The sequence below is a fragment of the Cydia fagiglandana genome, chromosome 11 (genome assembly GCF_963556715.1).
Source record: "Cydia fagiglandana chromosome 11, ilCydFagi1.1, whole genome shotgun sequence".
NCBI classification, from domain to species: Eukaryota; Metazoa; Arthropoda; class Insecta; order Lepidoptera; family Tortricidae; genus Cydia; species Cydia fagiglandana.
In genome coordinates, this window is record NC_085942.1 from 9,631,589 (window position 1) to 9,645,154 (window position 13,566).

General features: G+C 45.4%; 1 protein-coding gene across 4 annotated transcripts in view; it reads left to right on the forward strand.

The window, feature by feature from the left end:
• The window catches only part of LOC134668900 (uncharacterized), a 30,074-nt gene that overhangs the window by 7,281 nt on the left and 9,227 nt on the right, over positions 1–13,566 (forward strand). The window contains exons 4-9 of one of the 4 annotated variants that reach the window (XM_063526396.1): positions 1,109–1,276; positions 7,684–7,811; positions 8,169–8,741; positions 9,987–10,247; positions 10,613–11,157; positions 13,265–13,338. In XM_063526396.1, coding sequence (XP_063382466.1) covers positions 1,109–1,276; positions 7,684–7,811; positions 8,169–8,741; positions 9,987–10,247; positions 10,613–11,157; positions 13,265–13,338 — 1,749 coding nt within the window. Of the gene's footprint in view, positions 1–1,108; positions 1,277–7,683; positions 8,742–9,986; positions 10,248–10,612; positions 11,158–13,264; positions 13,339–13,566 lie in introns of those variants that run through there. The other 3 variants (XM_063526397.1, XM_063526398.1, XM_063526399.1) reach the window with 3 other exon arrangements.

Consider the following 13,566-nt stretch of genomic DNA (forward strand, 5'->3'; position numbering starts at 1 on the left):
TGCAACTGCACAATCGTTGCATGCATGGCAAGACTGCCCAAGACCGCCGTGAAAGTCGAGTACGGCCACAGCGACTTGCTGCAAGAAGGGCAAATGAGCTTCTCTGCATTGTGCGCCGCTGTGAAACATCGTCTGAGGATGCTGATTGGCTCGACGAAGACGAAGTTGATGCAAGCGGGTTAACAATTCCGGAACCCTCTTCGTCTACTCTCCGGATGCCAGTAATGAAAGAATCTGAATGGCTGGCAAACCCGTGGACAGAGGAGCAGTAACTCCACTTGAATTGTTTTTTTTTTACCATCTACTTATTTTAATTATGGCTGATTTTATTTTAAATGTTTTCGTTTTCGTTCGATCGTATTCTTTAATACGATTATATTTTGACAAATGTATTCTATTTCAGTTAAGTAGGTTTATGTTTGTAATTGCATTGCTAAAGGTAAAAATAAATTATTAAAAATTAAATTTGTTATTTTATTTTAGTAAAACGCTAAAATAGGAGAATGCATGAGAAGAACAATGGCGAATAAAGCAAAAATTTGTGTAAGGACAGGGCCAAGTCAGGAAAACGACGTAATAAATGTATGATTACAAAAAAAGAAAAAAAGAACATTAGAAATTTCTTGCTTTTAAAAACAAGACATTTCAAATGTTAATTAATAATAATAACGCGATTAAAACAATAACAAAGGTATTTTAGCGACTTTCCGGTACTTTACGCCACATAATTGTGGCCTTTAGGTAAAAAAATTGTCACTTGATGGTTATGTAACGTTTTACTAGGGGGAGGGGGTACAGAAAAACGTTACGGCGCGTTACATGGGGGGAAAAGTCTCAAAAATGTCCAAAAATTGCGTTACGTAATACTTGAACGCTGCCCTTCATCTATAAGTCTGTATATTTAGGTATAAGGTAAGGTTTAGGTGTAGGTAGGTATTTAGGTATATTTAGGTAGGAAAACATTACATGATTAAATAATGTAGGTATATCTTATACTATTAGTTACACTTTTCTTTCTTATACTAAAGGATCTGAGTTGGTATCTAAGGTTTAGTTATCACATGATTAAGATAGTACAAAATATAATGCCCAACTCTTTGTTTTTCAGGCCCAACTTGATTTGTTGAAAAAACAGCAGCTAGTAATAGAAAAAGAGAAAGAAATACTAAGAGAGAAAAGGAGACTGAAGCGGGAATATGGTAGTATGGTTAGTTCTTTCTGTCAGTATGAGATTCCTTCCTGGCCGTGGATGGAGCAACTTTACCAGTATATTGAGGTAAATAGTCATTTAAATAATTCTCTTGGACAAGCTTCATTGCTGCAACATCTGCTTGGAAATTGGAATTTCGACAACTTTACACCTGAGGACATTAACTTTTCAATAATTTAATAATACATGTAGCTCCCTTCATCGGTCATTTGGTTAAATAATATTACTGATATATTCATGATCACTCATATCTAACCATCTAATAAACTAATTCTATTAATTTTTAACTTCATGGTATGAAGGCATTAATAATAAGTAAATATGTTTTTGATAAATTATAATTTATAATATAAAAATTTTACCTTCCAATAAAATTATTATTATGTTTCCTATCCACATCGGATATCTTCATTGAGAGAGTAACGCGATCGTTGACCAATGATGCCGCTAGCGTTTATGTAGTCGCTCCGCCCCACGCCGTGACGTAGTTCCGCTTCCACTTCCTGCGAACCGTTGCTCGCTTCCCGCCACTCGCCACCGCCATGTCATTGTTGAGGAGAAGTACAGTCGGCATAAAAGTAGCCTAGTAGCCTGCCAGGAAGGCATTACTCAGATATCCGATGTGGATAGGAAACATAATAATAATTTTATTGGAAGGTAAAATTTTTATATTATGTGTTCCGTACTCCACATCGGATATCTTCATTGAGACCTGTTTATTATCTCCTGGTGGCGAGTTAGCGGGCGCGCAAGCGATAGGGCTACACCTACTGTCATAGAACTCAGAGAAAGAATAAATATGTATACACCATATTGCAACCCATGAAATCACAGTGACTCGTTATAATGTGAATTACAGGAAATTGAGAATTGAAATTGTAATCTCAGGTTCGAATCTGACGTTAAACTGGTTTAAGAGAATTCTCATTCGAAATCGCATCCGATCCGCAGAATCTCGGCGAGTCATGTTCCCAATTAACATAAGCGAAAATATCGCTAAGTGAATAGCTTTCCAGCCAATTTAGTTATTAAGTACATCGTGGATCAAAAGCAATCGTAGGCGAGGCCGGCTTGGATGAGACTGTGGCTGAAAGAAATAAGCGAAGTGTCCCCTAACATTTTGTGTAATTCTCGCAAGGTGACGTACCCAGACTACCTACTGATACTTTATTCCGGAGCTTCTAAGAGTTCAGTCGGTAAGACACGTTATCTGGTTTAGAGCCGAATTTCGGACACAAAATAATAGCGTTAAAGTTATCTATGTAATTGCCCGGGCTACAGTGTAGTAGAGTAAGGTCATTGACCCTGCGGCCTGATGCTAACAGCAAAAGTGCGGCAGCTATTCTATCGTACTTCTTCTAACGTACCTAACGTTGTAGGGCTATTTAAATTAGGGCAAGTAGATGTCTCGCGTCCCAAGCTGGTGCTTTGGGAGGCGCTGGTCTCGCTATTAATGGCGTTGGAAGAAGGCATAGTGTCCGATAGTGGTTCATACACAGCACTTGTGAGAGGCTTATGAACGAGTATCGTTCTGAAAGCTAACATGGATAATAGAAATAGACGTCTGAGATAGCTCGCTACTTCACTGGATAGAGGTACCTGGCAGTTGATCTTATTTTTGATGCACCATAAAGACCGTTTCTACATTGTGGCCGTACATGCAGCCTAGACAAGGGGACGATCTAGGGGCTCCCGTTACTGTTTTCTATACAAACACAGTACCGGAATCGGGAATATCCGGTTCTTCCATATTAGTGAGACAGTGACAGTTGCGTTTCGTTCGCTACGTAGCGTTAGACCTTGGCATGTTATATGCATGCGCCAGTCACGCCAGTAGTGGATGTCACTCCTGATCTCGCCAGCTCGGTGTTGGAGCGTCCTATCTGACAGGAGCTACGCCTCATTCTTAAGGTCGTTGACTCGTAAGGGAGGGCGGTCTGACGTTGTGTTCACTAGGACCGCCAGTAAATTGCAAGCTTACCACAGCTGCTTTAAGACTCCTTATCACGCCGTCGCAGTACACAGACTAGGCTGGGAGGTGGAGACATCCATGCCAAGTCTTACAGGCAGCTGTCAAAGGTCGTGGTAGCAGTTCAATGAGTCTGTTAAGAAATACCGTGGCACAGTGCGAGGGCTCTCGAAAGCGGAGGCCGGCCAACAAGGCGCCTGTCAGGTGAAGACAGTCTCGGCGGCTGCTGGGCGCAGCTGCCACTCGGGCGCGCAGTGACTTCTTGATAAACCGTTGCCCTCGGGGGTTGTACCGACCTGCCAAGTAGCAAGCAACCAGCGCGACCTGTAGACGATCTGCTGGCATCAGCAGTTTTTTGCGACAGCCGTAGTAACGGAAGGGATGTAGTGTCGCCGTCGTTTTATGTATACTGTACCGGTGCGGTTGTATGTTTACACTTCTGTCGTCAGCGCTGCAGATGCGGCCCGTTAACGGTTACTCTTCGCTGAAAGGGCCTTACCTCGTACATTGTCTACCAATATTGGAGATTGTAACGGACTGCTTGCATAAGATGAGGAAGAAAGTGGTGCGAGGCTTTCGGCAGCTCCGTGTTGCTGGGGACTGCGAAGGCTTCACCTTCCTCCATGAACTAAAGTTTGCGAATTTGAGACTGAACAGAAGGCATTGAGTCTCATTTCTGCGAGAAACTCTGCAGCAAGGCAGGCCTGTATGTCGTGAAAAAGAAAACTTTCAATCGGTGTGTTGTGCCGCGTGTCCCACGTGATGTCTAGGAGCGTGATGGTCTAATTCGCTTTATCCGAAGAGACACCCTATATCGAGTTAGTATAGGGCATCGAGTTAGTAGCATGCTTTTAAGGAAATCGAACTGATGAAATCAAGTCTAAAATCGATTTTGGCGCTTTGCGTAACAAAACTGTTTCGATAAAGTCGAATACAGACAGATGGAAACTGCTGGAGTCCTCCTGGCCCCTTTCTCTTAGCACCGGAAACTCAAGCTTGTTCAGGCGCAGCGGGTTTATTTGTCCCATTTTGTTTATTATGGCTTTTCGCACGAGTTCGTCTTTGTAAGACGGAACTTAAGCTGGAGAGCGCGAGCAAGCAGAGATAATTATGTGAAGTCTGCAGACCTTTTCGATGCCTTTCACCTCGGTTTCGAGCGGTCGCACAGGGCCTTGTCGCTAGCTGTTCTCCGGTTGGACCACTCCATGGCCTCGAGAAGTCGTAGGAACTTCGAAGCGACACAGCGAAGTCGATCAGCACCTTTATGAAGCCCGGGAACACGACGTATTTTCCTCTGAGTATCGACATATCTTACCGCTTTCAACTCCGGGCAGTCGAGCCGCGCTCGGACGGGGCTCTTTACGACCTTGTCTGCCGTCGCCGGAGGATTCTTTAACCGAAACCAAGACTTAGCGGTTAGGCTTAGCGGTCTGTTCGTGCTGTACCATACCATACCTATACCTGCACCATAGCTATAGGCGCCTGCGTACCTCAATGGAACCATGTGGACAGGACAAAACTGATACTGTGGCGCCCAGCGAGCAAGGGACGACATCGTCGTAGTTGCAGCATCGGTGGACAGCATCGGCGTGATTGTGGCAACCGCCGCCGCTCGGGAGGCGCCGGTGCGTGAAGCTAGGGAAGCGCTGGTGCGTGAGGCGAGGACCCATAGTGGCGGCCCGCTCTAGAGGCGTTGTCGCGTGAGGCGGGCGGCTCCATCGTGGCGGCCGCCGCCACCGGCTCGGGAGGCGCCGGTGCGTGAGGCGAGAGGCGCCATCGTGGCGGCCAGCTCGGGAGGCACCGGTGCATGAGGCGGTCGCCGTCTGGCTGGCTGGTCTGGGAGGCACTGCTGTGAGGCGAGAGGCGCCATCGTGGCGGCCAGCTCGAGAGGCGCCAGTGCGCAGGTGGTGGTGCCATCGTGGCGGGCAGCGCCATTGTGGCAGCCGCCGCCGCCGCGTCGATGCGTAATGCGAGAGGCGCCATCGTGGCGGCCAGCTCGGGGGGCAGGCGGCGTCATCGAGCGGGCGGCGCCATCATGGCGGCCACCGTCGCCAGGCTCAGGTGCGAGAGGCGCCGTCGTGGCGGCCAGCTCGACAGGCGCCGGTGCGCGTGACGGACGTTACCGGCACGGGAGGCGCCGATGGCTAGGCTCGTAGCTGCACACATCATCACGGCGACGCTGTTGCCCTCGGCGGTGCCATCGTGGTGGCCACCACCGGCGCGTAGGTCACCAGCGACGTCATGACGGGCGGCAACCAACGCGGCGATCGTCGCTGTACTCGTAGCATTTCCACTGCTTACACGTAACTTACCTTCCTTCCGCTCGAGCAGTCGGGACGCAGAAGCGGTCCGCCTTCACCTTGGCGCGATCCACCCGCGATGCGCCCGCAGCTGCAGGAGCGGGCGTGTGACGTCTCGCAGAGCCACGCGGATCTCTCGGAGTCCCGCTGGACTGGAAGCGTCCGCACCGCAACTGCAGCAATAGGAGCGGGCGTGTAACGTCTCGCGGAATCCCGCGGACTGGAGGCGTCCGCACCGTGACTGCAGCAACAGGAGCGGGCCTGTGACGTCTCTCGGAGTCCCGCGGACTGGAGGCGTCCGCACCGCGACTGCAGCAACAGGAGCGGGCGTGTGACGCCTTTCGGAGTCCCGCGGACTGGAGGCGTCCGCACCGCGACTGCAGCAACAGGAGCGGGCGTGTGACGTCTCTCGGAGTCCCGCGGACTGGAGGCGTCCGCACCGCGACTGCAGCAACAGGAGCGGGCGTGTGACGTCTCTCGGAGTCCCGCGGACTGGAGGCGTCCGCACCGCGACTGCAGCAACAGGAGCGGGCGTGTGACGTCTCTCGGAGTCCCGCGGACTGGAGGCGTCCGCACCGCGACTGCAGCAACAGGAGCGGGCGTGTGACGTCTCTCGGGGTCCCGCGGACTGGAGGCGTCCGCACCGCGACTGCAGCAACAGGAGCGGGCGTGTGACGTCTCTCGGAGTCCCGCGGACTGGAGGCGTCCGCACCGCGACTGCAGCAACAGGAGCGGGCGTGTGACGTCTCTCGGAGTCCCGCGGACTGGAGGCGTCCGCACCGCGACTGCAGCAACAGGAGCGGGCGTGTGACGTCTCTCGGAGTCCCGCGGACTGGAGGCGTCCGCACCGCGACTGCAGTAACAGGAGCGGGCGTGTGACGTCTCTCCGAGTCCTGCGGACTGGAGGCGCCCACCGTGGCCCGCAGCGTCGCGGTGTCTCGGAGTCACCTTGGACGACAGCAGAAGACGCGGCGGCCCGCGCCCCCGCACACGCCCCCGCGCCGGGGGACGGGGCGCCCCGGTCGCGCCGCAACTAACAACACGAGGTACTCCCAGGCTACTGCCTGAGAACCCTCCGCGAGTGACGAAGTAACTTCTAGAATATCTTAAACTGGCTCACCGGATGGTTCGAGACAATCCAAACCTCCTTATCAGCGAAGCGCGGCACCCGGCAGCGGCGCGCGCAGGCCGTCCGCCGCCGCGCCGCCCCCGCCGCCGCAGGCACGATGACCGCGCGTTCCCTCTCCGATGCGGAGCGACTTGTTACCACTTGTTAACAAAAACCACTGACGCACTTCCTACTTCGATCTCGAAAATGCGAGTTATCGGTAACGATTTTAGCAGCATGGAATGTGAAAATTAATTTAGCAAGAAAAAAGTGGGTAGAATCGAAAAGCACCGTTCGATGGCTTCGATCGCGAGACCGCCAAAAGACTAATAGTGGCGATCTCTGCCATATCTCACTATTTTAATCGACCGAGCTTTGGATCGGAAATGTTAAAGCACCATGCTGCAAAAATATACGCAAAAAATATTTGCGGACCATCGGTCAAGACGGTCGACGAAACAATGACATGGCGGTGGCGAGTGGCGGGAAGCGAGCAACGGTTCGCAGGAAGTGGAAGCGGAACTACGTCACGGCGTGGGGCGGAGCGACTACATAGACGCTAGCGGCATCATTGGTCAACGATCGCGTTACTCTCTCAATGAAGATATCCGATGTGGAGTACGGAACACATAATATTCATTGAAATATCATGTACCAGTAAGGCCCCCCCCCCCCACATCTGGCGTCTTTCGAGCGTCGGCGTCTACAATTCTATGGCCGCTGCTCGACGAAACGTCGACGCAGCGTCGACGCAACTGCGCAACGACGTCATTTTCCATAGCGCTGATCAGACGCCGACAGACGCCGACGCTCGAAAGACGCCAGATGCCAGATGTGGGGGGGCCCTAACACATCATCAACCTATAGTTACTGCGCCAATACAATTTCGTATAAACCGCCAGTCATGCAGATATTAGTGTAATAAAATGACTACAATTACCAATAGTCTCACAGTTACGATATTTGTGCTATAAAGGCTAAGCTTAGAAAAATCCATTTGTAAGTAACCACCGTACATTAGAGTATGCGAAAAACTTCCAGTATGCCTCGGAGCTTAAACTTTTTTGTATTGTTGAAGTATTCATTGATATTCCAGCATGCATATGATGAAAGTGAAGCGTCATCTTCCAAACGCTCGCGTTCTCGATCGCGGGACCGACGCTCCAACTCTAGGTACAGGTCAAGGTCACGAGAGAGAGTTCACCATGATTCAAGACGCAGATCGTAAGATTTTCATATTTTTTATTCTATTAGACTAGACTATACTCTGAATCTATAGGTACTTAAATAAAAGTAAACAAATAATTTGTACATTTTCGGGTAGTTATAACATTAGAAATAACAGATTTCCATACACTTACGTCAAAATCAATATGGATTGACAGCTATCCCAATCCCTTTCTAATTGCGATTCAGTAATACTCTCAAATGCCAATGCCCACAAGTATAACAATTCAGTATGAAGTTCAGTACTTCAGATAAATTCTAGAGAGACACAATAAGCATTTCAGAAATACTAATCTAAAATATTGTCTTATCATTTTGAGTTGATATTAAATTGTAATTTGCTTTTTCTTCGAGATCTAAAGACCGTGAATCAATATTACCACAAATCGAGTGGCACGACGAAGAGCGAGCAAAAAGAAGTGATCATAGGTCACGCTCTAAAGATAGGTCAATGTCATATGAAAAGCGGACCAGAGATCAAAAATCCGGTTCAAGAGAGTATAAAGACCCAGGCTCTCGAAAAGGGTCTAGACAGAGGTCAAGGTCAAAAGAGCGTCAGGATGACAGTCGATCTTCCCGAAACAGAAGAATTCGTAGAGACCGAAGATCTAGATCAAGAGAGTCGGTTCACAGAGAAAGCTCAAAAGAACAAATAACGCGGTCATACGAAGGGCGTCATAAAAATAACAGATCCTCACGGGAGAGAAATTACAGAAACCTCCGATCTACGTCAAAAGAACGAAGGGCATCGAGAGATGGAAGGTCACGATCGAAAGAGCGTTGGTCAAGGTCTAACGAACGGGGCCATTTACGCCGGAGGTCTTGTTCGAGGGAAAGAGCTTATAGAAACCTAAGGTCTTGTTCGAGGGAAAGAGCTTATAGAAACCTAAGGTCTACATCGAGAGAACGATATTATAGAACGCAAAGGTTAGTAAGTTATTTTTATTTATCCCAAAATGTTCGATAATCCACTATAAGGAGAACTAAATAAAATAAACACATGTACCATGTACCTGTCTAAAATGGGTTTGGGCCGGCCATGTCTGCCGCATGCACCCACAGAGGTGGGCCAAAATAACCACGGTATAGGTGCCGCAAGACGGGCGAGGATGTGGTAGGCACAGACGGAGATGGCGGGACGACCTGGACGCATATCTTAACGACTGGCCGGAGATTGCCCAAAATCGAGACGAATGGAAACCAAGGGGGAGGCCTTTGCCCAGCAGTGGAACACCGTATAGGCTTATAATGATGTAATCAGCGGCAAGTCACCGCCTGCCTCGATAACTTGTGAAAACTTTGTTATGGCAGGTGTCTGACCTCTCGAAAATAGCCCAGTCTCATTGCCCATCCAAACTTCAATCTAATGACCGGTATACTGTTCACTTTTTCTACAATAGTCCCAATGCCTGCTGAGACCGGTTCATGGGTGTCTATTGTTGCACCTGTGAACGGGTTCCAGTAGACGTTCTACATGACATTAAAGCTCTCCAAGGGGCCTCTACGTGTTGGATCTATATCCCCACGCAAGCCTATCAAAAGACCAGGATTTATAGGCCCGTGAAATCCAAAATGGAGTACAAATAATAATAATAATAATGTACCTGTCGTTTTGAAAGTTACGTTAAGACTCCGTCCGTCACACAGGCGTGTTTTGCGGGCGGCGCGTGAGCGGGGCGCGCCGCTTTTACATATAAAACGCTCACGCCCCACCCGGAAAACGCGCCTGTGTGACGGAGTCTTTATTGTCGTTAAACTGCAAAACGTAATTCAAGACCAAAAAAGTAAGAAATGTTGCCACTTTTTTACTAGCGCGTCTTGTATTTATGTAAAAATAAGTAAATAAAAGTACTTTTTTAAATTGCGGGAGTAAAATTACTAATAAATAAATTATCTTAGCGTGATTATTTATCAAAATTAATTTACTATTTTACAAACAAATTATTGCAGTGGCAACATTGTCTTACTTTTTTTGGTCTTGAATTACGTTTTGCAGTATAGGTAATTAAAGCATTATTATTTGTATTTCGAATAAAATTATGTTTCATTCATTCATCCATTATATTATACTTAGTTATTGTCGCCCTTATCAACAGCCAATACTTAGTTATTGTCGCCCTTATCAACAGCCAGTAATGTCCTTTTTGTATGAAAGTCACTTCCTCTTTAAAGGTCTAGATCTAAAGAGCCAACAAGATGGTCAAGAGAAAGACGGTCACATTCAAGAGAACGCATGACGGGTTCCCACGAAAAACGATCAACGTACCGGCGATCAAAATCACGGGATCCGAATACTCATATCAGTGACCGAAGTACTCGTATCTCAAGTACATATTGGCATCCCAGAAGGTCAAGGTCATGTGAAAGAAGACCTAACCTACCACTAGCTATAATGCCTGGGAGCCCTAAACGGCTTAAGTCACCAATTGGGATGTAAGAAAATAATTTTCTAGTAACTAATGATTAGTAATGATTCTTAGTGATTGCAAATCTGTTTTGGTCTGTATCAAAATTGAAGGCATTTTGTGAATAAGTCACGTTTTCACGCTTGTATGCTGGCACACAGTGCATGTTTTACTTATCTACTATTTATCTTGAGCAAAATGTTATAGTCTAATAAAAATTACTGAAAACAATCTGTCAGAGCTTAAAGTCAGATATTTATTTCAAGGAGCGGAGATGAAATATAATGTGGGCCGATCAAGCTAGTTCGAGAGATCGGCTCACTTTATATTTCGTCAACCTTACCTATGTTGATAGATTATAGTTATACTTATGTACATTTTTTATTTTTTTAGTAAAATAGTTTCATATGAGGAAGATTATACACCAATAAATAACATGAATAGTAAAACAGGTGTTCAGGTTGATAAAGAATTTATAAAAGTAGAAAATGAGGGCGAAAATACAGTTCAGGAAGAAGCTACACCTGCAAACAAAAATAAAACATGTAACATTATGAAAGATAAAAAACAGAAAAACAAGGAAGAAAAAAGGATAGCTAAATTCAATAGTAAAGTAAAAAAGGCAGATATGTTAGAAGCTAAAGTTAAAGAATTTGCCAAAGATGTTATGGTCCTACTCATCATATTACTTGAAGAATTGATGAATAAGGATAAGTTTAGATTATCAGCCTCTAACAAAGTGCTATTGTTAAAAAAACTAGAAAGAGTAGTGGAAGAAAGAATCGAACCGCTAGCGAGGTCGAAAAAGAGCACAGATGTTGAAGTGCTGAGGAAATATAAGAAGCTATATCCGAGGGAAGTTGATTTACTGTTGATAAAACAAATGCTGGATAAGATTCCTAAAATAAAAGTGCTAGAACCTCAATCGGCTGCTACTGGTAAGCCTCTCCAATTCATTGTTGTAGTAAGTTAGTATGAAGTATATGGACTTTTATCTGAATTAAAAAACAACTATTATACCTATAGTTTTAGATAGGTATAAGAAATCGTTTTTTAACCTGATAATATATAATAGCTATTTCTTTTACAAGGGGGTAAAGTTGTTGTTTAACCGCTTATGCTAATATCGACACCCGAGCAAGCGAAAGAATACTGAGCCTTGCGAGGGTTTCAACTGTTTCAATGCACGAAGGTTAAACAAATTATGCCACCAAGTGAAACACCACAATTTTTCACCACACTAACGTGACGAAAAGACTAACTGTAAAATATCAAAAAAAATCAAATCCAAATCAGCGTTATTAAATATTTGTCATTCAAATTTCAAATCATTATTTAAAATTCTCATCAGTGGCGGATTTGCAGTCTTTGCCGCCCTAGGCCCCAAGCCTTGTAGCCGCCCCTTTCTCAGCATCAGCACCCATCATATTGACTACATTTATTCAGGCAACGGAAAAATATATTATAGAGGGAAATGCTTGGGACACATTTTTTACTTACTAACTTTTTTGGACTCGTTAGGAGGTGAACATATCAAAAGGGTTTGGTTTGGAGGTCACATTTTTCGGTTTTTAGCTCAGAAACTTACGTCCTTGTGACATGATCATAGGAACATAGGTTTTACGAATAAAATAAGCAAATACTTATTCATTTTAAGTGACAGTTTTACCAATAACATTGACTTTTTATGTACCTACAAAAACATCCAAAAAATCTAAAAAAGGAACATAAGAAAAACATTTTTTTTTGCCTATTTTCTTGAATAACTGCTAAACTATTTATCCTAAAATAAAAATAAAAAATTTGAGATTCTTACAATGAGCTCTTTGATTTGATATGTAACACAGTACAGTTTGAAAAACTCTATTTTTAATTTTTCTCATTTACCCCCCAAAAATGGCCTCCATATTTAAAATTAATTTATTTACATTACACGTCCATCTTTGGGTCACAAACTTACATTTGTGTGCTTACTTGGTCCAGCAGTTTCGGAGAATATAGGCTGTGACAGACGGACAGTCAGACGCACGAGTATAAGGGTTCCGTTTTTTACTTTTGAGGTACGGAACCTATAAACTGGGAACAAGGCGCGAAGGCGTCAACAATATGCGAAATCGACGCCACACTCGCGTTCGCGGCTTCGCGCCGCGTTTCGCGCACAAGTGTGGAGGGCCCTCCAGATATCGTAAAAATTGTAGCTTGTAGCAAGTTAATCAACTTTCATTTTGTATAATGATCATGTCGTTTAGAACGCATAGTTTCCGAGATATAAGCGAAAAACTGAAAAATGTAACCTTCAAACCTCTCTCTTCCCCCGGCTCAATGGCTACGGCCGGGGACTTAAATTTTGATATGTTCACCTCCTATTAGATAGTCCAAATAAAGTTAGGTACAAAGTCAAAAATTGTGTTTCAAGCATTTCCCTCTGTACCTTTTTTGAGAATTCGTTGCCTGGCTTAATTTTGAGTTATTTTTTGTTATCATCACCGAATTTTTTGTCACAATTTGCCGCCCCTAATATCTCGCCGCCCTAGGCCCGGGCCTACTGTGCCTTATGGGAAATCCGCCACTGATTCTCATCAATTCTATTAGCCAATATCAGTGGGGAGACACTCCTGACTTCGGTCGAACTCGGCTCCGTTCGGCTCGGCATTGCTCCGAGCAATTATTAGGGTTGGCACCACTTGACTTCCTTGTGCGTGCACGACCACAGATAAGATAATCACTTGAATTTTGACAACCCTAAATAGCCGAAAGGGACTATATATTAGAATAATTATTATTATTGGTGCTATATATTAGAAAGGGATAGCACGATTCGACCCTGAAATCCCTGAATCGCTGTCAAACTTCGGGTTTGTAGCAAGTGTCCTTTCTGTACGGTAGTACTATTATTTCTTCTGTGCCAACATTAGGAAACAACTTCCATTTTGCATCAGATAACTTTGCAGATCTGTTTTTTTAACAATCAGTTGTTGTTGTTTTTATCAGTTGGTGTGGTGTTTTTTTTCTTGACCCTAATTCCCTAATTATGGTTTTTTTTAGTTACTTCCGAACATTTGGTGCCACATACGCTGGATACCGAAATCTGGAACGTGGAAGACGTAGAAGAGCAACAAGTATGTATATACATATATAGCTTTACATTGGATTACCGTTTTATGGCGTTATTTATAAACGCATGTTAAGTCTAACAAGCCCTTGATAATTATTTGTCCTTATCCGTCATTTGTGACGTTCCACGGAAAAAGGTACCTTATTGCGGCTGGCGCTTACGTCGCATAGCGCCGCAATAATATTGGAGCGGCGTTAATAATAGCGTAAGCGCCAACCGCCATAAGGTACCT